The sequence below is a fragment of the Cupressus sempervirens genome, chromosome 11 (assembly GCF_028749045.1).
Source record: "Cupressus sempervirens isolate cs-2001-9-10 chromosome 11, ASM2874904v1, whole genome shotgun sequence".
In the NCBI taxonomy this organism is placed as follows: domain Eukaryota; kingdom Viridiplantae; phylum Streptophyta; class Pinopsida; order Cupressales; family Cupressaceae; genus Cupressus; species Cupressus sempervirens.
The window spans coordinates 517,966,395-517,992,323 of record NC_143128.1 but is presented as its reverse complement, the minus strand read 5'-3'; the positions used below and the strand labels follow the sequence as shown (position 1 = coordinate 517,992,323).

General features: G+C 34.9%; 1 protein-coding gene across 7 annotated transcripts in view; it reads right to left on the bottom strand.

Annotated features, from left to right (window-relative positions):
* Positions 1 to 1,677: 1,677 nt before the first annotated feature.
* Positions 1,678 to 25,929, bottom strand: part of LOC149530633 (non-structural maintenance of chromosomes element 4 homolog A-like) — a 37,121-nt gene continuing 12,869 nt past the window's right edge. For all 7 annotated transcript variants that reach the window (XM_089808770.1, XM_089808771.1, XM_089808764.1 and 4 more), the window contains 7 exons: positions 19,595 to 19,805; positions 19,410 to 19,490; positions 18,901 to 19,162; positions 18,722 to 18,812; positions 2,727 to 2,943; positions 2,547 to 2,638; positions 1,678 to 2,454 (listed from right to left, as the gene is read on the bottom strand). In XM_089808770.1, coding sequence (XP_089664896.1) covers positions 2,146 to 2,454; positions 2,547 to 2,638; positions 2,727 to 2,943; positions 18,722 to 18,812; positions 18,901 to 19,162; positions 19,410 to 19,490; positions 19,595 to 19,805 — 1,263 coding nt within the window. In that variant the 3' untranslated portion in view covers positions 1,678 to 2,145. The remainder of the gene's footprint in view (positions 2,455 to 2,546; positions 2,639 to 2,726; positions 2,944 to 18,721; positions 18,813 to 18,900; positions 19,163 to 19,409; positions 19,491 to 19,594; positions 19,806 to 25,929) is intronic.

The following is a 25,929-nucleotide window of genomic DNA, read 5'->3' as shown; positions in this document are numbered from 1 at the left end:
CCATGCCATTGCTAGTTTTTGAGGAAATAATTGTGAATTTGGTGGCTCCATAAATATATATTTCAATGCTTATTTTTAAAAAAAAGAAATAAAATATATATTTTTTTAAAGAAGATAAGAGTTTGTGGAGCCACATGTTTTCGGCAATAAGCAGCTACTACTTATTATTTTCAGTCCCTCCTCTTTTCTTGTAACTTATTTACAATTACTAAATAATAGTTGCTCCACTAAAATAGCAAAAGATTCTAAATTATCATTTTTAGACAATTTAAAATGTCCATGAGAACACTGAGCTACTTAAATTTAAACACAAAATAAACATAAACGGATTTAATCTCTTGTAAAATTTCATATTTGATCATTTGGTTGTTCAAATGAAGCTTGATTGTATACCTCTCTTTAGGAGCATAATAGACTAATTGACCTAATTTGAATAACCAAGACAATTTCATCGGTTATATCTAACTTCTCCACATCTAGGCTACGCAACTCAAGTTTCCACTTCTTACTTCTCCAAATCTAGGCTACTTATTGGACCTTGATTAGTTCCCGAATTTGCTGGTGGCGTGGTCAATGAGGAAGCAGATGCACTACTGATGGATTTAGAATCTTCTCAATCTAATTTTGATCCTTGTAATCATTCCTTCTCAATACTCCCTTTGGAGATTTTGATTCCATGGGAAACCGGAGAAGGAGAAGAGGATTTCGTAATGGTTGCGACTTGTACTTCTTAAGCAAACCCATAAAAAAAAATCAAAATCAAAATCAATCTAGGGTTTACCGACTTGACTATTCTGGAGATATCTTTGATTGCACCTAGTTTAATACCAGTATATATGTAAGGGAGCCTCAATTTCGCGTATGCACCTTGAACACTCATCCAATGCAGTTGCCTCTCTTCGATCAACGTTCCCCCAACCAATATTAGACAAATTGATTGTAGAGTTGAATCCATCCATGCATGATCGTTTGTAGGTGTCGTGTTTAAGGCATTAAAATTCCAACTTCATCGATTAAGTTGAGACTTCTGGATTTTGATTTCGCCCATGAATCCGCTTTTAAGATGTCCTCTATATGTTCATCAGTTTCGAATCCCTAGTACCCGTCAACTTGTTTTAAATGTCCATCCATTGTTATCATCTCCCACAACAAAACCCCACACGGATTAAAAATAATTAGATAGCACTTCGGTTTTAGTGAAAAAAAATAAACATGAGCACTTTGTATCTAAATGAGTAATCTGCGGAAGAGAAAGATTTTACATGGCAAATTATTATAAAATTTACCACCTGACCTGAATTGAAAATTTTGGGTTCGTGATAAAGATTTTTTCAGTGTGCTCTAGGAAAAATGCAGTCCGTTCAACATTTGGTTAGGTATTTGCAATGGTTATTTTTAAAACATCCTTCAATGCAGCAATAATCAGATAACTATGACAGAACATGATTAGGTCAAAAGGTGAATTTGATCAATACGAACAGAATAACATTTTGTCCCCGTGCAAGTAGAATGTTGAATTATTATTTGATTGATGTTCAAAAAGATTATATTTAAATGAAGTGATTTATAACTTTTAATTCAAAACGAAGTAGTCAAGAAGAATTTGCAATGTACAACTTTTAATTCATAATGTAATCAAAAGATGATATTGCCATTGATATAGATGGACACACAATATTCAACCAAAAGAAAATTGTGCCATTGATATATTATCTATAAAACACTTGCTTTCAAGTCCTGACTATTTCAAGACCAGAAGGTCGGCTATTTGAAAAGGAAAGCAATGAACAGATACCTGGAGGTTACAAAAAATTGCTGCATTGAAGCAAATATCAACGAATTGAATGTTAAATTGAATTCATGTCGAATGCAGCCCAAATATGTTATAACTATCTACAAAAACCATGTTGCAGATCAGAATAAATTAATTATGTACAGGAACCAATCAAGGATGAAAAAAAGAGGAATATTTACACGTAATAATAACACAAATAAAAAGAGCTTTCCTCAGGGCAATGGTATATATTGCAGAAAATAAATTGGTAGCTGATCTGTTATGTCTTGCTTCCCTTCCCAACCATCTCAGAAAAATCTTCCTCGCTGCCACTCATTTGAGGATCTCTTGCAAAAAGCGTGAGCGAGAAATCACAACCCTGCTGCCCCCCATTTGAACCTCTTTCCTCTGATAGTTGGTGACCTTGGGGCCTCTCCACCCCATTGTAATCCATTCATACCACTTGCAGAGCGTTTCCGAGAAGATTTCTTCTCACCACTACTCTGACTGCTACAGTCATTTGAGCCTCTTGTAGAGATTGTCAATGGGGCCTCACGACCCCTGTTTCTTGAGATTTTTCTTATTTGACTTTCTGAAGCATTATCAGATTTATGGTACAAAGGCAAACTATCTCTGTGAGGCATCAGCTCCTCGGAACTGTCAATGGATTCCATCATTAACTGTACCAGAAAATACAGAGTAATTTACATGAGAAATTTCCAACAATAATACTTCAACACAAAATAGAAAAGCAATTTGAAAATTCACTTGCCTTCCAGTCCTTAAAATCGAACCGAAAAATAAATTGACTATAAGAAGCTTCTCCAGATGACATATCAGTAGCTGAAGGAGCATTTCTTGGAGCTGATAATTAACACACGGTTTAGAGACTAACAAATAGGCACCAAAGATGAGACAAATAAACAGAACAAAAATGGATAAAGGAGTTTACTGATAATATGGTTCTTCTTTTCATCCAACTTTATCTCGGCTCGGCCATCTTTCACCAAAAATGACAGAGCAAAGATGTTTTCTATTGTCTGGGAAAATGACCGTCTATTAAGCACCAGGGCCTCCAACCTAACTTGCTTGTGCCTTCTCAGAATATTGAACATTGTAACCATATTCTTGTCTGTCTCTTTGTTTTCTTCACTACCGGAATCTGCAACCTGCATTATTAGAAGCCAGTAACTGAGAATTTTTTTCAATAGCCTCCCCACATCATCATATTTCCTGTAACCAGCTGAAACTAAAGCATCCTAGACCAATTAAAAAAGGGACAGGCTAATCTCCAGACAAAACAATGTCAAAACTTCTTTTTTTCCAGATTGACGAAAACGTAGTAATTTGTTTCCAACTTTTTGTTGTTTTCGTCTACAAACTATGCAGATCATGTAGATCAAATGCTGAAATTTTCGGAAAAATCAATGATGATTTTGATTTTTTGAAAAATGGTCAACTGTACAGTTTGTAGGGAGGATAGCCGCATCCATTAAAAAATGGCTTATCATAAAAGAAACACTGATCATGCAGAAATTGAATAACTTCCAATAACATTTACTTTCTGTATACCAAATGAAAAGGTATTTTCTATTTGATTTTACTAGGAGGAATGGAACAGGAGCCAACAAAAGTCAAATTTTAACAAATGAAAAATTTCTTTCAATTCACATGGATACCTCTTTTTGTTGCAAGGTGTGCACCTCAACTCTTCTTGTGATGTGCAGAGGAGCGCTTGGATTTGTGAAATGGCTTAAACACTTCTTGTGTTCTATAAGTCTAGAGGTTGTATTGAGTATTATGATAACAGATAGTTTCTATTATCTTTGTTTAATATCTAATGGTTATCTATTGTAATCTTCTGTAACTATTAGAATGTTTCTAATATTTAGTTAGCTATAGATAATTGTTAGTTTTTTCTTATTTCCATTCTTTTGTATATATAGACCTCTTGGTCTCTTTTAATAACAAACAAATATTTTCCAATTACTTCGTAATATTGAGCATCAACAGGTCAATCTTTAGTGCAATGGCAGCCAACAATTGTTATAAAATCTTAAGTTTGTGAAATTACTTAATCACCCACTATGTTCTATTAGGCCCCGTTCAGTTGAGGAAGATGAATTTGTCGCATAACCAAGTTATCTTATAACCAGGTTTTTGAAAACCTGGTTTTGTGGTTTGGAAAGACAATGGTCCGTTTGGTTGACACGGAAGATGAATATACTGTGGACCCCACAATATTATTAAAAAAACTGTCATAAAATTCGAAACCTGGTTTTAATTTTGAATTCCACCTTTTTATTGGAAGAAACATCTTCCAATTTTTGACCAAAATTGGAAGATGAAATTGAAAACCAGGTTATAATTTTAACCAACCAAATGCCCATGTTTTTCTGCAAAACCTGGTTTTAACCCTGATAACCCGGTTTTGGCCCTCATCTTCCAGCAACCAAACGGGGCCTTAGTTGTGGGTATCAAGCATTAGCAGGTTATTCCTTTGGTGCAACAACCACCAACAATTTTAAGCATAGTTGGCAGACTCGCAGACTACTCAGCAAGTTTTTAAAACTCCCCGATTTCTTATGCTCTGAAAGTTTTATGACTGGTAACTCGCAAGCAAGACTCAACGAGTTTTTGTGAAAAAATCGCATAGTCCAAACACAAAAACTTGGCCACATTTCCACAGCCAGCGTTAAAGGCAAAAATCAACCCAGTTGACTTTGTTTTTATGTTTTGAGTGCCTCTGCTTGGCTGAGTGGGAAATAGACTTCCAAGCCCTTGCTAGCTGATTTCAATCAATTATAAGAAGATTAGAGCAAATTTCAAGTGGATCTCAAGCAGTCTTCGAAGAAAAATCAAATTCTGAGGTAAATTTTCTGATTTTATTTTTATTTATTTTATAGCGTTCTATTTATTTTTTGTTATACCTAGATGAATACAAAACTATTCCTAAGTAGTTAAAAATTATTGAGTCATTAGAACAAGATTCAACACTAATTTTTTACAAGATTTGTTGAATCTTTCACCATCGATTTGAAGAATCTCTAGGTTTTTTTTAGAATGAAACCCTAAAAATTTTTTAAGTCTTTAAATGATGTCTAAAATTATTGAAATTAATTTTAATAGTTTGCTAAATTATTTAACTAAAATATCAATTTTATCTTTTCACATTCTGTGTAGGCCAACAGTTGACCATTAACTTAGCATGACAGATTTAAGAAATGACTGGCCACTAGAGCCATGCCCATCCAGATTTATAGTTATCTGTCTTAAAGGTGCTAGAGATAAGACTTGGAGGTATGCCTATGAAGGGCCAGAGCATGGGAGGGTGATTTGCATAATAAGTGAGAAACTAATTCATTGAGGCATAAACCATGTCAAATACAACCTTGCAAGCATTGCCAAGCATGACACTATGAAATGTGGCAAAACCACATAAGAGAGAAGAATATATATTAATGTCACTTGTCATTGGGGAAGAGAAAAAATTGCAGAAGGGGAGGGCAAAATTAGCTATGACGAGCACCATAGCTGAATCTCGAGGTGTGCTTTAATCAACATTGAAGAAGAAGCGGCACTTGAGGGCATAGCGGGCTCTAGTCGTAGCCCATGTATCCACAAAACAAGAACCCCTCTTTTACCGCTTCTGCTTCCTCTAATAGAGTGCCTGCTACTACATATCCACAAAACAAGCTCCCCTCTTTTACCACTTTTGTTTCCTCTAATATAGTGCCTACTAGTTTATCACCATCAACAACGCAACCTATAGTGAGCTACTTTGTGCCAAAGAACACACCTAGAGCACACAAGACAGCAAACTTGCATGCGCTGATATTTAGTACTTCAATAACATTCCATTGAATGTGGCAGAAAGTTCTATTGACTCAATTCGGTGACTACATTTCAGAAAAAAGGTAGAAGGCCCCTTCTCGCAAGGATATGGGTGGTAGGTTAGTAAATACTAAATAATCCACTTGAATTCATTTTTTTAATTTTATTGGTTTTTCTTGTTTATTATATCAAAATTGTGTATTAACACCTAATTTCACTTTGTTCTTGTAGGTTGCTCACAAATGTAGTTGATATGGCATGATAAGTTGTGCATGAGCGAAAAAAGAGTGGAAAAAGTTAGGCTGCACTATTCTTTCTAATGGGTGGATAGAAGGCAAAAACCACACCATTGTTAATTTTTTTGTTGCTTGCAAGGAGCATTTTTCAAATTGGCTGATGATGCCTCCAATAAGATGAAAAAATGCAAAAACATTGACATTATTGCTAAAGAACAATGTCATGAAGGTGGAAGTAGAGAATGTGGTGCAAATTATCACAGATAATGCAGCAGCATATGTGGCAGCATGTAGATTAGATTCCTCCAAGAAAGGCACCCCTCTTTTTCCAAACACCTTGTGCAACACATATCTTTAATCTTCTTTTGGAGGACATTGGAAAAATTGATTGGATAACTCCAATTGTGAAAGATGGAAGGTTGATCACAAAATATATCCGCAATCAACCGTGGGCTCTACATTTGATGAGTAAGCACACTCATGGGAGAGATTTGATGAGATCTAGTGTCACAAGGTTTGCAACGATTTTCTTGACATTGCAAAACACTATTGATGCATTGACTTCTTAGAAACAAATGTTTGTAAGCATGGCTAAACTCACCTTCTTCAAAGAGGGTTGAAGGTGAGGTTGTCACAACCATAGTCTTCGACAACCATTTTGCCCAAAGGGTTGCAGAGATTGTAAAGATAACTTCAAAACTAGAATTTCTAATTATTCTTGATTCAAGTCTCTCATTATTAATTTGTACCTTACTAACTTCATTAATTAATCTTTTTATAATTTGTATTTTTCAATTGTAGGTGTTCGGGCCCCTAGTTAGAATTCTACGCTTGGTAGATGGGTAACATACCCCAAGGAGTATCTTTACGAGGCCATGGATAGGGCCAAGGAGTCTATAGAAAATAGTACAAGGGAGATAGACTCAAATTTGATCCCATTTGGGAAATTATTAATAGGTGGAACAATCAACTCCAACACCCCATTCACGTAGTAGGGTACTTCCTCAACCCCTGTTTTAGGTTTGATGATTCTTATTCAAATCCTAATGGAGAAGTCATGGAGGGCCTTATTGCATGCATTCAAAGGATGATACATGAGGTTATGAAGAGAGAACTCGTTATGGCTAAACAACAAATATATTCTCTTCATAGCTAGCAAAGAGAGGAAGAGGCACTCAAACCCAAGGTAAAAGATTTGCAATTTGGAATTTGAAGTCTAAAGTACTTGATAAATTGATAAATTATGCTTTTGTTTTTCTCTTTGCTTTTTAACTTTTCAATATTTTATTTTGCAAATGCATGGTGGCAAAGTTGGTTGTGGAAATACCCCTCATCTCAAAAAACTGCCCTAAAGAGTATTATGCCAGCCTTGGAGCTCATCCAATTGTGAGCGCAACAATCAACTCCACCACTCCATTAGTAGGGTACTTCCTCAACCCCTGTTTTAGGTTTGATGATTTTTATTCAAATCCTAATGGAGAAGTCATGGAGGGCCTCATTGCATGCATTCAAAGGATGATACATGAGGTTGTGAAGAGGGGCCTCATTATGGTTGAACAACAAATATACTCTCTTCATAGCTAGCAAAGAGAGGAAGAGGCACTCAAACCCAAGGTAAAACATTTGCCATTTGGATTTTGAAGTCTAAAGTACTTGATAAATTGATAAATTATGTTTTTGTTTTTCTCTTTGCTTTCTAACTTTTCAATATTTTTTTGCAAATGCATGGTGTCAAAGTTGGTTGTAGAAATACCCCTCATCTCAAAAAACTGCCCTAAGAGTATTATGTCAGCCTTGGAGCTCATCCAATTGTGAGCGCAATTGGACCTTATTCGAGGCCATCCACATGTAGAAGAGAATGGTTTACCTAAAACACCTCAATGACCTTCTATCTGTGCAATTTAATATTTAGTTGCACATAAGAAAGGCACATGAAGCAATAGTTGCTCCAATTGATTTGGATGATATAGACTCTTAGTGGTTAGATATCACAAGACCAACCTCCATTGTTTACAAAGGATAAATCATGGATTTGAAGAGGCAAGTTATGGGGGAGAAGGCGTGAATTTTGTTTTACATTCGACAACATTGAGGAGGATGAAGAGTCATTGCTAGTGCCAGAAGAAGCTACATCCAAGATGGAGGACAAGCCACCAAATCTACAAAAATATCAAGCCAGGACGCACAATCATGCCCAATGCAAACTCCTAGGATTATAGCCTCTAGTTTAACATCTCACTTAAGTTTTAGTACAGATGGGACAAGGAAGGTGTAACTGCAATTTATAAAGATGTCTTTACTTTTAGTTTTACAGAAACTATTTACTATTTGGCTTTTGGGCTTCCAATCATCAACATTCCTCATGCAAATGTAATTTTTGTAATCACTTTGCATTTAACTTAGTTTGGTTCTTTTTGTGTTTTCGTTAATTAACAAATTGAATGCATCTTCCAATTCAATTTTCCATAGACATGTCCCATGAAGGGACATCTCTATTCATGGCTTCTACTCAATATAAATGTAAGAGATTGTTGCATTTGGTACCATGAAGGGACATATCTATTCATGGCTTCTACTCAATATAAACATAAGTGATTGTCACATTTGGAAAACACATATCTTACAAGTAGTGCCAATACATTTGCAATGATCCATGAAAACCAATAGATCAGACTTCCATGTTGCATGAACAAACTTTGCAGTTTCATTTGATTTGTTTCAAATTTGAGTAGTTTGCAATAAGAAGTTCACCAATATATTTTTATTCAATGACAAACATATTTAAAGTTTTGAATCACTTTAACGTCCTAATAATGGTACCATCCCAAGACAATCATTTCAAACCCTTACTGCAATTCTGTTTTCACAATTGCAAGACCCTTTTCATTGTTACCAGTTATAAACAAAATGGTTACACAATTGTGAGATCAAAACATGTGAAAAAAAAATGACATCATCAAATTTAAAGTCATTGAAATTCATCTTCAAGGGGTGCTTGGCAAGTTTTCCATACCATGCTTATGGGCTTGAGCTAAACCATATAGCTATTTGATAAGCTTGCACTCTCAGTGTTCTTGACCTTTGACTTCATTTTCTTCTAGTTCAGTCATGTACACCATCTTTGAGATTTTCATTCAAGCATATGCTACTTTCACATTCATTTAAATTACTCTCAATCAAATTTTGGATTGAGCGAGCCAACATTGCATAAATAGTAGTTCGCTTCATTGTAACTACAGAGGTTTCTTCATAATCTACACTCACTTTTTGAGCATATTCCTTTAGATGAGCTTTATGTTTTTCAAGGAGTCATCTTCTTTGTCCTTGGTTCAAAAGACCTACTTGCCACCAAAAGGTACACAATCTAGTGGAAGATCAACCAACTCTAAAATGCAATTTTCCAAAAAATTCATACTCAATGCAATGACCCCTAATAGGGTCTATCTTAATCTAGTCAAAATTCCCTTTTAGAGTTAGAAACGTACTCGAGAATGGTAATTGATAATGTTTCAAGCTTAGGTGAGTGTAATTCTCACTAATTATTGCATGTCATCTTAGCTAGAATCAGTATGTACTCAAGCTTCAATTCTTTAATCCTCTCAATCACTAACCCTAAGACAGGTAGAAGAATTACTGCTGCTCAAGTATGGAAACGATCAACATGAGGCTCCCTCATGATTTTCATCCATATTGGAACTCATCTGCCCCAAAGTGACCGAATTACTCCTTCCCCAGTGCAATTCCCTACCTGTCTAGTTGTGTCAATCAGCACTTAAGGACTTGACCAAGCATAAAATATTATCTTTATATCACAATCAATTTTGACAACATTTATGATTCTATAGATTTGTCATCACTCATTATGATCCTATGATTCCTATTTACTTGAGCAGCTTAGCTGCAATTTACATTTTATGTGATGGATTTATCATTTATGTTCCTTATTAATTTATGTTAACTTCTATTTGATGATGTTATAGTGTGTTCAAGTTATATTCACTAAAGGGTGTCTAAAATAAGTTTTAAGTCGATAAAACCTCTAAATCTCAAGGGGTTTTTCATTTTGTTGATTTGTAACCGATTCACGATTCAAGTCGGCCTTGCTGATTCCGAGTTTGGTTCTTTGTTATATAAAATAGGTACCCAATCATCAAAATCGATGAGTTGATGGATGAATTACATGGGGCATGCTAGTTCTCAAAACTTGACATAAAGTATGGATATCATCAAATCAGAATGAGAGAATGTAGTGCTTCCGTTCAAACTCACAAATGCACCAGCAACTTTTCAATCTTGCATGAATCATACCTTTAAAAAATAGTTACAGAAATTCCTCCCCATATTCTTTGATGACATTCTTATTTATAACAAAACATGGGAGGAGCACCTTAGACATATCAATGAAGTTTTCAATATCTTAGAAAGAGAGTCATTATATGCTAAAATCTAGAAATGTGAATTTGAACTTCAAGGAATATTGTACCTTGGACATAAAATCAACAAAGAAGGGGTGAGCGTAGACGAGGAAAAAATTTGAAGCTATTAGAGAGTGACCAAAACCTTAAACACTTACCCAACTCAGGGGTTTCGTTGGATTATGCACCTACCATCGAAGATTTGTTAAAGGGTTCTCAAAGATTGCAACCCCACTTACAGACTTAACCAAAAAAGGAACATTCACTTGGGATAATAAAGCACAACAAACCTTCAAGCAACTAAAAGAAGTTATGAGTTCATGCCTAGTATTAGCCATACCAGATCTCTCTATACCTTTCAAATTACAATGCGACGCCTCAAGAGAAGGAATGGGAGCAATGTTCATGCAAAGGAAACATCTTATAGCTTTTGAAAGTCACAAGCTCACGGAAGCCAAGAGACATTATTCTATTTATGATAATAAAATGTTGGTAATAATGCATGCTTTGGCAAAAAAATTGTCAATATTTAGTTTATGGGAAGTTCGTAGTCAAAACAAATCATATTAGTCTACGCTTCTTCCTAAATCATAAGGACCTAAGAGACAGAGAACAAAAATGGGTGAGCAAAATTCAAGCCTATGATTTTGACATAGAATATGCGAAAGGTGTAAATAATGGAGCAGCAGATGGTTTATCATTAAGAGCCCACATCAATACTATTTCTAGTATCTCCAAAGATTAGAAAGATGAGATAATAGCTGACTATGATAAAGATCAATTTGCAACTGAAGTATTGGGAGGAAAGGTACCTAACGGAGATTTTCAGAGTTTCAAATGATGTCATCTTCTACAAAGGGAGAATCTTCTTGACCCGAAAATCCAAAACGAAAGAAGTCATTGTGAACGAATATCACAATACCCATTGGTGGGACATCCAAGGTATTAGAAAACATATATAAGAGAAAAATACTGATGGAAAGTGCTAAAGGACATACAAAGATATGTACACGATATAGTACCTTCACTGCTTTTGGCATAAAAAGCAGCGAATGGACTGCCCCTAGGTTCAGTGCTTCAACTTTTTTTTGTACATTTGTTCTTTAGGTTGGCTATCTGGAAAAAGCAAGTATTTGCTGTTTACCAGCCAGCCCATGTTTGTCTTGGTCCTTTGCTACCTCTGCTATTTCTTTATAAAAGTGTTGTTTTGTTTTCTATAGTATTCTGTACAGCCTCCATTCCTTTTCAGCATATACCACCTTCATTTCTTTTGGCATAGCAAGCAACGAATGGACTGTCCCTCGGTTCAGTGCTTCAAGTTTGTTTTTTCCTGTACATTTGTTCCTTAGGTTATGATTTTTAGCTATTAACTTTTTTGGTTCATGAGCAGCATGTTATGCATTTTACTGTTGTAGATTTATGATTACTTTACACTTAAAAATAAGAAAATGCTCAGCATAAGATCTCTTGATGCGCAGAGGAAGTTGCCTAATAATTGTCATCATATGAAAAGGGATATAATCATATATGTTTAAAATGGTGCCAAACAAAGATAATAATACTCATTCACAATATATTTGTCAAACAATAGCAAGAGAGCAATGGTCATTAAATCATGCAAGGAGCAGTCTACAATGATAGTACAGTACTCTACTTCTCACTCATAACAAGAGGACGTGAATCCTCGTACAAACTTGAGAACCCTAACAAGAGGACGTGAATCCTCGTACAAACTTGAGAACCCCAACAATTACCAAAGGATGCCAACATGCAGCATTATTAGAAATACTCTAAGTTGCCGATTCAGGTTTGGGGACGGGTTTGGGTTCGGGTTTGGGTTTGGGGTTCGTGGGTTCAGTCAAAAAAAAATTTCCCCATTTGGGTTCGTGGGTGGGTTCGTGATATATATATAGACACACACACACAAAAGAGAAACATGCATAGTTGCAAAACAAAGTCATTTCACAATATGAACAATTGTTGCTTGATCATTGATCAATGCCAAATGCCAAAGGGTTTCGGGTCCCTTCAAAACCTGTTTTTACCTAAATCTAAAAACATTAAATACTCGCTCATTAATCTATCTTCATGATTGTAAAGAAAATTATACATTGAATTACTAAATTGCAAAATGAAATTGCAAAACATAGACTAGTTCATCAAATAATACATTGAATTACTAAATTGCAAATAATAAAGTTTGAAACATGATGATAGATGACAAATGTTTAGTGGTTTATCAATAATCATAGCATCAAATGCCCTTCAAGGGTCAAATGGATCATCATAAAATGAGAGATCAATGGCTTCATCCCCAACTGCAACTATATCTAGATCTTCATCATTGTTACCCAAACTGGTTCCACTAGTCCCATATGCTGCTATATCATCGTCCTCCTCCTTGACATAAGAGATTAGATGAGTGAAATGTTTTTTATTAAGTTCCTTTGAGAGTTACATAAGAAAACAATTAAAAAAACACTCTTTAAAGTTGTTTTAGCCCCGGGTTCGCTGTGGGTTCATCTGGGTTCGCTCCAGCAAGGACCCGGACGAATCCACAGTCAAAACTAAGGTACCTGCCCGGACCCGCAGTGAACCCGGGGACGAATCAGGACCCGTGCGGACCCGGACCTGAATCCAAGCAGTAGGGGACGAATCCGGCAACATAGGAAATACTAAATCAAAAGTGTGATCTTAACCATAAGTTCCACCATCAGCATACAACTCAACATAGGACAGCCCAGACAAAATTGTCTTTGCCCACACACCCTTCCTCACTGAAGTGTGTGAGGGTTTAAAGCTGGTACAAACCATAGTCTTGCATTAACAAGCTGCGATTACTACTTGTAAATCTCTTCCTAAAACAAGCATTGAAGAGATCTGTCACTTCTTTGAAGACCACAAAACACTGAGACTGCAGTTACTGCTCATTGTTACAAGATTGTTTGGCACAATTACCATTATGATAAGCTTAGAACAAATGACTAAAACTTATCAATAATATTGTGATTATTGAACTGAAACCAGTCTACAATACCTTAGTTCAAAAACAGTGAAAATAACTACTGCTCAGAACCCAGTTTAAGTATAGGACCCATTGTGGCAAAATCTCAAAATATCCAAGAAATCCACTATCATTCTTAGATAGCTACATTCTCCAATCTTAACACACCCAATATTTAGAGAATATTTCCCCCCTTGATTAATGAAGAGTTGAACACTGGAAAGGTTTCATCTTCACTATTTTTCTTGAATATACCACCCATCACAATCATTCATGGTCCTCCTCCGAGAAGCTGCCTTATTATATCCTTGCAGCCCAAAAAAGTCCAAACGCATAGCTCAGCAAGCTTATGCCTAGCAAGAGTTTGTTGTCATGTAAAGCATCATGCATGCAAGCATCTGTCATAGAAAAATATTGGGAATTATCAAAATCTTGCAGCATGAAGTTCCTAGTGCAAATCAGCCCTCTTCTTCATGGCAAGACATCTCAGTCTCTAAATGAGATAGTTGTGTCATGTCCCATATATCAACATGGAATTCAGAGCTCCATCTAGAGACATCAAACAAACTCGCTCCAGGCATCTAGTAGAGTATCAATCCTTATGAAAGAATATCAACATAGAGAATCCCATGAACTATCAGCAGTAGTAGATCACAACAAATTCTTCCTAATTACATTCAGCCATTGTGCTAAAGGTATGTATTGTTAATCAGTAAATGTTCACTCTTTACACTACTCAAACGAATCATTCTAATGTTTATATGAGGACATCATACTTATAGTCATGTTTACTACCACTGTTACCAAATCAACAAAACCTATATGTTCTACTGTAGTAATCACCATGTTTCTGAATCATGAAATGTCACAACCTAAGTCACAGGATGCGTCAAATTTCATCCATGATATTTGAATTTCAGAAAAAAATTTGCCTTCCCAAACTTCATCCAATTTCTATGATATTTAATATAATACTGTTGTTTAATATAATATTGTTTTATTTAAAATGATATTTAGTTGTTTAGTAAACTATTTAGCAATGTTAAACCATTTTGACAATTTTGTGGATATATTACTAATATTTAAAAATACATAAATATATATTACTTAAATTTAATGTTAATTTTTTTTCCAGATTTTTACCCTTGCTGAATTTCTTTCAAATTTTATGATCGGCGAACTCAAATGCGAATTCGAATTTGAATCACAACAATCAAAAACTCTAGATATCAAGAAGAAAACTAATGACCTCTGAACTAAATAGCTTGGATCTTGTGAATGTATAAAGCATATATACTCATAAGCCAAATAAGATAAAGTTCTCAAATCCAATATCCAAATTATAAAATAATAAAAGTTGTATATCCAATATCCCAATTATAAACTGACACATCCAAATGTTATATGCTACAAGACATGTTCACAAATTGTTCACTCGTACTCTCAATATCTAAAAACAATCTTTCCAATCACTAAGGACTCATCTCAACAGCAAACTTTGAAATGTGTCTTGAAATCTCACTCCTAAAGGTTCCCCTATCAGATGAAGAGAAATCTTCTTCAAGAAATCAGCTGGAAAGAAAAGGGACTTTAAAAATACAAATGATAAATTTGCAGGGATACCTCTGGTGCACCAACAAAAAATACAAATGCCAAATCAATAAAATCAAACTTATCCCATCAACTGATAAAATGTAGTCCACATGAAGATATAACTAGGGGTATTTAGACCCCTCCGGGAAATGGCCAGGTTAAAGATAAGTCCTCAAAACAAATATTATAGTTAGAATTTTTAGATGCTGCAAGGACTCGAGCAACATAAATCCGATAGTCATGAATTGAGGATCCTGATATCACAACCAACAAGCTAGATAACCCCTGCATGGGAACTATGATTCCCCATGAACCATAGGCCCAGTGTGTGGGGTTGGGTGGGGGTGCATGTGGGAACAAATGGGGAGTTGCATTGAATCCCCCACCCACCCTATTGGAAACTGTTAGATTTTGCAAAACCAAGACAACCAAGCAGGTATTAACAGAAAACAATTAAAGGTCATAGATATGTGTCATGCTTCTAATCCTCGTCTTAACATATAGAAAGTTCCTCTTCTTGACAGATAATAGAAAACTTAAGAAATTCCACTTTTAGTTAAAAGCAACTCTAATTCACTTTAAAATTTAGGGTAATATTAGAGTGGTGCAACAGAAATGAAAGTTGGGAGTTGGGAGTCAACTTGAACACTCTCTCCATGATCATTGCTTGGTTACAAGCAATCATGGCAACAGAGACTGTAATACCCCTACAACCAATTGCAGTCTTAATAATGAAAATAAGCTAGGCGATAAAATAAAGTTAATTGTATGGATATCAAATGAATTGAAATGACAGCATCTAATTTAAGAAGTATTTAGTGGCACTTTATTTTAATAATAAGGCAAACTGAGTTTTGTCGGTGGGAAGCATGCAAAGAAATTAATAACAAAAGGGAGCACTTTACTTAAAAGTGAGTGACATCTCCGATTGATGCTACAGCAGCTTCTAGTATTCAAAAGTTGTCTTGCAATAATAAATGCCACTCTTCCTTAGGTGATAATGAGGAAGCTACATCATTGGGCTCCTATATGCGATGAATATCAACATTATTTTAAACTGCAAACTGTGTCTGATACTATAAGGCTATCTTAAATCTGCTAGGATTGTGATTTACAGCCACAACCAATATTATCTAAGCCTGTGATTCGGGCCCAACAATTAAATAACTTTATTATGGGATTGACTAGACAGGGTTTGACTGGACAAAACAACAAAAGAATTAAATTAAATTAAATAAGAACTTACCATGAAAGTGCAGCAGTCAAGATGAAGGGTTGTACTTGTAACCATTTCAAAATGGATGCAGCTATCCTCCCTACAAATTGCACCATTGACTAAATTTCAAAAAAACGAAAACATAATGAAATTTTTTGAAATATTCAGCATTTGATCTTCATGATCTGTATATTTTGTGATTGAAAACAACAAAATTTTTGAGAAAATTTCGCTGTGTTTTTGTGAATCTGAAAAAGAAACATGTTTGACTTTTTTTTGTCTTTGGTGCATTTTCTCTGGAGATTAGCCAGCGCCTTTCAAAAAGGTATTAGAGGTGAATGGGTGTGACTCTCTCCACAAAGGTATGTCTCAATTGAGGACTTCAGATGAGAATGATGATCCTTCAGAGATTAATTGAGAAAGTGTGGATAACTAGAACATTTGGAAAGTAATTGGTATGTCATATGGGTTAGATATATTATTTTCTTGTTTGTTATCAATCTGATAAGAAGTTTAATTCACTTGTTGCATTAATTTGCCAATACATTAAGAATTGGCACTTAACATTTAATTGATTTCAGCAAGCAATCATATCAAGGATCAGTGTGGAACACATGAGATACAGCAGTACCAATTCCCTCAATTAAGTAGAACATCCCCATGATGGTTTGCTTGTGGTCTATAAGGTAAAATTGACTTGGAAAGTTGCTCCGCACTCTTGGGCTTAATTGAGGACAGTCTCCTGGCATCCTATCGTACTTTCCCATTAGCTCAACTGTTGAAAGGGATCCAATCTATTTAGGATACTCTATGTTCAATAAGGATTGTTTATGATCACAATGCTTAATGTTAATTAATTATTATTTGATCTAAGTTCACTTGCTGTTAAGTAATTTTTTTATAGAATACTTGTAAACAATCTGTAAAGTTGGAATCGTTATTAATGGGCAAACACCAGGAAAATAACAGAGGGTCAGATTACATCATACCTTCGAATGTAAGCCATTTGTTGATAGTGGCTTTAGTAATAAAACAAAATTGCTATACTTAATGGTAGGCTACATCACAAAGTTCAAAATCGAATTTGAGTTTGTCAATCATAAAATCCAAATGAAATTCAGAAAAAAAATCAACATTAAATTTACCTTATGTAAATTATAGAGTACCTGTAAACAATCTGGATAGTTGGAATTGTTATTTATATGCAAACACCAGGAAATTAGCAGAAGGCAAACACCAGGAAATTAGCAGAAGGTAACTACATTATACCTTCAAATGTAAGCCATTTGTTGATAGTGGCTTTAGTAATATAACAAAATTGCTCTTTTAATGGTATTGATAGGGAAAACGCTTACACTTTGATGCAAAGCAATTGAAAGCATATTCTTACTTCATGGGAAGAGATGTAAAGAAAGGCAAGTAGTAATGGAGAAAGCTTATTTGATAAATGCCATATGGTTCTTAAATGAAGAAAATTTACACATTGATTTCAAGAGTATTCAATAGGAGAAATGAAGGTAAGGTGTCACAAAAAATACCAGAATTGCTAATGGAATATAGTGATATAGTATAATATAACATGTATTCAATAGGAGAAATGAAGGTAAGGTGTCACAAAAAAAACCAGAATTGCTAATGGAATATAGTGATATAGTATAATATAACATGTTAAACATATTGACACCAATGAGGTGTATAAGTGAATATATGCATTTGACTTCAAAAACATATTTGTCAAATAAAGTTGCATGTATGATGACACCAACAACAAAAAAGAGTTCATTATGAAAATTTTGAATCACTATGCATTACCGTTCATGCCAACAATAATAGCACCAAAGAAAGAAGGAAGAAAAAGGATAGGTTGGATTAGTAATCCTATAATAGATGGCTTGAAAATAAATCTTAAAAAGGTGGACCAATTAAGAAGCCTAGAGTCACAGCTCTTCAGGCACACCTGCCAAAGGTTGCAGGGCCAAAGGCAAACTCCCCACAGCATACCTACAACCAAATAGGAAACACTCCCCTATATGATCTCACTATCAATGATACGGCTGAGAATACAACTACAGTTGGAGACTAAGAATCACTGACAAAAACAAAACAAACAAGTTGATTGATACACCAAAGAAGTCATAGAATTTGCCATCTGTCTGTCTTCAAAATTCAAGATTTCAAGCAAGACAGACTTTGATTGAGCTAGATTCTATTAAAAATAGGGTCCACCATTGACTGTACTTTTTCTAGGATTGCAAGTGCTATTTCAAAGCAAAGAAAACACAATCATGGAACAACCTTGTCATCTACTGAAGTGTTATTTAAGAAAATTGTTAGTTCAGGCTGTGAGGCAGTATGGTTGCAATAGCTATGAATTCTAATATAGGACTCAAAGTCCTGTAAGATTCATTTTGGGGAAAAAAGGCAGTAATCCATTGTCCAATCATCTATTCAAGCCACTGATAAAAATTAACCACATAGCAAGTGAGAGATGCGTTAACCACAAACAAGATGCTTTTATTTTGCAGAGTTGCCACAATCTATAGAAAAATAATTTGATTTCCATATCCTGTAACTTATTTATCATTGTTCTTATGGGTAGAAAGCCTTTTGTTCCTGAATTCAGGAAAAGAGCATAGTGAATAGGCTTACTTTTTCAGGACAAGTACTCTCAGTTGGTTTCTGATGTCTTCTTATTTGGGCAGCCTTCCTTGGCTTTGCTTCATTATCCATAGGCCCAAGCCTGCAAAAATGAGTCATCTAAATGTCATTAAAATTAAGAATTACGAAGGAAGACAAATTATAATTAGAAACAAGTTGTTAGAACTTACAGTGTAGAGGCACCTGCAGCATGAGAAAAAATTGTAGATGCATTTAACCCCAATTTTTCCCATGAGATGTAGATCTGATTATCATTACCCCGTAAGGATGCATTTACATTACTCTTGTCACCGTAGCTCCTTGACAGAGCACTTATAAAATCTGGGATAGATATTCCATTACTGTTCTGTGTACTCTTAACAGATGCAAGCAATGCACTGGTGATATCATTGAGCGCCTCTGCATCTGCAACTTGCTCACGAGGCCTGCGCACTGAAAATAGGAAGCCTTAAATCTTCTTTGATTCTAAATTGATTGCAACAGCAAGTCAAAAAAGCAAATTCTTGGATTTTGTCTTACGTAATGAAACACTGAGAAACATATTTTGTGCATAAAGCTATCGCATAATATTTAAAAACAAAATGAAAGCAAAATAAGTATAGCAATGTGATAAAAAACTTAATTGGATGGTTCAAAATTGAGCAACCATCAAAGCAAGAAAATGGCATGAGTAATTTACCATGATTGTGCAAATTCTGTACTTTGCTGAATACTCGGTCAAATTTGTCTGAATCAACATTTGCTAATTCTTCTTTTTCCTCTGCAAGGAAGGAAATCAAATCTATGACTTCCTCTGAATGCATTATGATGTTTTCTATGTAATCTAACACCAATGAACCTAAAGTGTTACATCTTGATCCTTACCAGCAATCGAAATCTTGAGGCTACGATATTTGTGCCTCAAAATCCGTCGGTCAACCATCGTCTGACTCCCTTCTTGTGGTTCTTTATCACAAAAGCTTCTCTTCTTGTCTTGTGACCCACCCTTCCCCTTTGAAGGATGTAACATTTTATGGCTGAATTCCCCACCATTTATTCTCGACTTGTAAGCTATACTTCCATTCATATTCTCTGACTGGCAGACAAAACATTAAATTGATTAGAGCCAAGATGGTTTCCAATAGCGTATATAGTATATACTATTCACAAATAAAAATACTTTAACAAAGAAACTTTTTTGATCTGTTGAAAACAATTTAAATGAGCATAATACAACAACGAAAAAACAGATTCATTATCATGTAATCTACCTATAAGGACACTTTCATACTAAATTAATGGATCCATCTGTTTAGGCCTGGATCCTGATTCTGACCGGATTTCCCAGGTTCTTCCGGAATCCATGGGAATCTATAGCTGTAGCTGCCATTTTTTTATTCAATTTTTTATTTAAAAAGCATCTAAGCCCTAAATTCAACCAATAATTTGGTCATTTGATGATTATTCATTCATCTTTCAAATATTTTTCACCATTTTTGCTTTGTTCTTAAGCTGTAGCATTTTTCTTCAATGGTGTATGCTACAGAGGACTAAAATGGCTTGTAGTTTAAATTTTCATTGTGTAATGACATTTCGAGACTTTTGCAAAGCATGAATAGGGTAGATGAGGTTTTTTATTTATAATATTATTGGCAATGATGGACTTATGAGTATCACACTTTAAACTTGTTATTATTATACAATTCATGCCCATGGTACCGGAACCTGCACAAAATATTTTTGCCAAATCTGGGAATTGGAATCCAAACATAAGTCTGAATCTGAATCAGAACCACAATCAGCAACTTAGCTTTCATATAAAAGCAACGATTTTATCTTTTATCTCTACAAAAACTTCAAAATACAGGATCAAGTTCTTCATTCTCGCAATATAATCTTCCAAGTTGCCACTGTAATCGACTAAAATACATTACGTACTTCCAACTATGAATTATGAAGCTCTGTGGAAAATTGAATGGGAAAATTTCAGCAATTAAATTGTCAAAAGCTCCATATGGAAGACAATGACGTTTAAGTCTATATCAATAGTAGTAATTACAATTGACTTATTGAAATAAAGACATGATGAGATCTCCCAACCAAGAATTATCATCCAAGCAGATGTAGATAATTAAAAAACAAAAGCACACCCCTTTGTTAAATACTTTGAAGCTCCAGCTATCATTTGATTGCAATCCAAGCTATCTCCACTAAATCCAGAAGGGTAAAGAACCAAAACCCTCAACTCATGAACCTTTTGAGCCCCAATAATGTTTCACTGTCAAAGCTGTGCATCTTGATATCAAAAATTTGTTGTATACATAGGTTTCATTAAGAGTTCTGTAAAAGATGTTAAAAGTCATTAGACACTTATAGTACATACTTGAGTCACTAAAAGTTAAAACTTCTATTTTAAAAACTGGGGTACCTGAAGATTTAGTTATATTAAACATGTTAAAAAATCTCGATAAATTAAAAAAACTCTAGACATTTGTAATGCCATGGTTTCTTCTATTTTAATCCTGCAAATTTAGCAATCAAATTTTATTTGACAATCACATCCAAATCCAAAAGAAAGAAATGAAGAAATCATATTAATGGCCACGAATGACCATGGCAAGTTACTGGACTGCATTTTTTTTTATGCAACTGCTGCTGCCTTTCAAGTACTTGTCACTCTCAAGCACTACCTCATCTCTAGAGCATCCTCTATAGGCAACTCACTAATTCAATCTCTTGGTGAGGGGATATCATCAGCAATAGAATAACCATTTTTAAAGCACCATCACTACAATGAAGCATCTGAGGACAGAATTAAAATAATGTTCTGAATGCAAGCTAGGTTCTCTTAGCTCTTTAACCCAAAACAACTTCTCTTTGGCAAAATACAACCATGTGTCCCCAAATTCTCCAATCAAGAAGACGATGGTTTCTCATGAAGAAATCATTACCAAAACATTTAACTGAGCAGTTTGAACTCCTGGACTTGTCCACTCAGGTCCAATCCAACTCAGATTCGAAGTCTGTGTTTGATATGCGAGGGGGTTAGTCTAGGGTACTACAAAAGTGCAATTAGTTTATTCAAGGCAAAGCCGAGGCAAATTTAAAGCCAATTGGTCCTCTGACTCCTACCACAACAAACCATCAACTTTTTCAAAACATTTTCCCATTTTGACATTTCAGTTTAATCATACGAATAAAAATGCCTCCCAACCAAGGGCATGAATTGTATGGAGTACTGACAATTCCAAACCCTAATCTTTTCTGACCAAACCCACAAACCCAAACCAACACCAAGACTGATTAACGTAGGAAAGTTATCAGCTGCATTTAGATGAAGCTTCCACTAATTTATCTGATCATTTAGAAACAGTAGCATACAACACATCACCTTTGCATGCAAAGGTTAGACAATTCCTCCCTGCAATGCCAGAGATCTACTCAGAAATAGTCATACAGCCAAACTCTCACTACTAGCTGAAGAAGTATGAGAGAGAAATCAAGTCTTGGTATCAAAAGCTTTCACAAATGTAAATGGCTTTCAATTTCATTGTTGAATGCATGCAGAAAATAAGGCACAAAATGTATGTTACGTAGCTTTTGGATTATCAATCCTACAGCAATGCAAACAACTGAGAAATGTACAGAACTTTGCACAATACTAAATCTCACACCTCTTCAATAATCTCACATATGTGATTCTTAAAGAAAGGCTTGTTAGTCCCTGCCTATTTAGGCAGGGAACTAATGTTTTCAGTCATCAAAACCAGGGACCTCACATTTCAGGCTCCAACACATTTCTGATCAGTCATTAAGGCGATAGAAAAAGTGATACAAGCGGTATCTTGTAGTTTTGAATACGGGAGAGGGCTTTTGTGCTCAACTATAGCTGACCCCACTTATAGCACAGTGTTGAAGCAACCAATTTTGTGCGAGCACGGTTGCTGGAGATCGGCAGGCGGGTCCGTGAAGGCTATTGTGAGCATTGGTGATAAAAGTTTCAGTGATCACAGCAACCACAAGAACCACATATGGAGAAACGGAAAAAGAGTTAGGATGCTACCCACAGTAAAGGATCAGCTTTAGAACTCTGTTAATCCTAAAAATTGTGTTCCCGTCCATCGGCATCATAAGGCTCTTTGGATCAACCACATTGATATAATTCCTTCCTTGGCTGTGAATGAAGAACAAGGTGTATTACATTCTAGTTCATGTAGGATGTTTGATTGGAAATGTCTTGAGTCAATTCAGGCTCATCACAACACCGTGAATTGTCTAATCATTGAACCCGCCTGGTGGGTTACCCTTCACCAGTTCCGCGGACTGTACAGTTAGAGTATGGCTGAATAGAAGGCAAGTTCTCACCCAAACTCTCAATCTACAGCAATGTGCTATAAACAGGGTTGTCGTAAGTTTAGAATCATTACAGTGCTCTCCAAACTTTCCATGATTTATTCTATTGCCAAATGAAGAATTTTTGTTTGAGATGTAGACACTGATGATGGTTTTTAAAGACGGGCTCCAAATAGATCCATTGAATTTGAGCTTTCTTAAGAGGACCAATTGCAGGATACGCAAGTGCAAAGACAGTCATTCGTACCAGAGCTGGAAAACAATAATTTTCCATTAAACAAATCCCACGGTTATGAATAAGACATAAAAGCTAATTATTTACTTCATTTCTCTTAATCTTAGAGTAGTCACATTCCTATAATAATTTGGACGATAATTAGGAAAAGGAGTCAGTTATGACTCATGTACACATTGTCACCATGTCCAAATCTCTAATTGCGGCTACCTTCCCCCCAATTACTACTATAAAAAGCTCAAAAAACAATTGCTTATGTACTAATAGTCTACCACACATGTACTAATAGTTGATCATTTTGTAGTTTTCTTGGCTTCTTATTGGTCCATTTGTGCAAAAAGTACTATAGCAGCTATTGGAGGTCTTAGTGGCGAGTATCAGGCAAACCTTTTAAAATAACACTTTTAGACAATCTTGCACTCTAGGAGTTCTACAAAGAGCTCTGTAACTGCAAGAAAGTTGAAAGATTAGCTTCAAGCTCTTCACTCACCTACAGTGGTTCACTAAAAAACTCTGTAAATTTTGATATACGAAATAGGAACTGTCCGTACGCAAAATTAGCTTGGGCGTCCAAAAAAGTTCACTTAGGGATTTGCAACGGGAACATGATATTTTTAGCCATGTTATAGTGTTGTTTGATATAATAAAATTGATAGGCACTATAATGAAGGCATGTGTTGTGTTTCCTTGAACTCATTTTATGATAGCTTGCGCAAACCATGTTCTAGTGATCCATTAACAATAATCGTAAGATGATCAATACAACTACACGTAACAACAAACATCTAGGTTAATATTTATTGCTATGTAAATGATGGTGTTTAGCACAAATAGGCACAAGCCCACTTTGTGTAATTAAGACTACCTACAATGTGTAACGTATCTTCATTTTTACCTAATGGAGAATCAAACCTAATGTCATCGAACTAATATGACACAATGGGCTGAGTGTGAATGACATTATGTTACATTGTCTCTTTTTATTTTAGCATCCAAATAACAAATGTTGAAAAAACAAAAGCTTAATTTACATACAAGATAATCAACGATGTAGAGCAAATTATGTGTTTTTATTGTGAAATCTAAATAAATCATAAATAATAAACATTATAAAATATATTAGTCGAATTTAATTCAATGAGGAGAATAAACTCTTTATATTTCATTTACTTGAGTTTACAAGTTCACCAATTCAATTCACATGAATTAATTGGAAAAGTAACCTTAATCAATAAAGATAAATTAAAAAATAACTTTAAATCAATCAAATAGATTGTTTAAAATACAATTTAGATAAAAATGTTACTTGAAAATAAGTTAACATACTTTATTCTCCAATTAAATATCTTATTTTCCAATTTAACTAGGTGTCATCTCCATATGTACAAATATTTCCCGCTTGATGGTAAGGTTCAACTAGTGAATTAAATATTTTTGGCTTCACATATTTACTATTTTTATTGCTCAATATCATCTAAAAGTCATTATGATGAACTAATTTAAATTGTTTAATATTGGCGTCATTGTGCAAAAGGGATAATTAGTGTTTGTGACTAGCAATGAACCTTGGAGAATTTTGGTTCACCATTATATTTCCACATTAAAGTGACAACCAATTTTTTTAAATAGTCAATGTGACATGCATTTTGACCAAAGTAACGAGAATCGCCCAAAAATCGACTGAATCGACGATTCGGCAATTAGATTCATCAATGGCGATTTTTTTGGAGTTGGAAATCGCCATCGCCGATTTCATCAGGTGAATCGCCTGAATTGACGATTTGGGCGATTCATCCAAAAAGTCGCATGAATCGCCTGATAAAATCGCCATGAATCGCCTGCGGCCAGTAAAGTATGGACTTGTAAAATTTAAAAAAATTACTTGTTTTTTTACTTTCTTTTTGACCTATTCTCTTTGTTATAACCCTAAAGGGTCTTCTATTTGTTTAACATGAGTAGAAGAGAGGAAAAGTGAGAGAGAAGAAGAGAAAAGAAAAGCCATGGGTTTCTAACCGGCAAGAGGAAAGAGCACAAAAGAGATCAGCAATCCATTTGGTGAGGCCATCAATTGCATTGGGAGCATTAAGGAGCCAATCTGAACACTCCTCAACTCATTTGCAAGAGGTAAGTGCTCATTTTTTTTTTGCATGTTAGTGTATTATGTATTTTTTGTTAAATTTTTATAATTTTCAAGATTTTTAGTTTAGATCTTGAATGTTCTTTATTTTTTCTAAGTTGCAAACTAGGGTTTGTTGTTTCGTAGCTTTTATTAGCTTCAAACTTTGATATTTTACATTAAAAAAATTATTGCAGCAGCCTTTGCTTTCATTTTTCGCAAATTCGCAATGGGTAAAAAAGATGAATGTTGGAAATATAACGAAGAGTTTCCTGGAAGAACCAAATATCAAACAAAATGTATTTTTTGTAAAGAAAAAATAACTTCTAGTGGTATTTATAGATTGAAATACCACATTGTTGCTATACCTGAACACGATGTTACAATTTGCACTCACCAAACTCCTGAGGCAAAACGCACTTACTTAATGGCATTAGAAAAAATTGAAAAAGACAAAGCCAATAGGAAAATGCAACTTGAAGGGTTAAGGGGTATTGGCTCCCATGTTCCCGCATT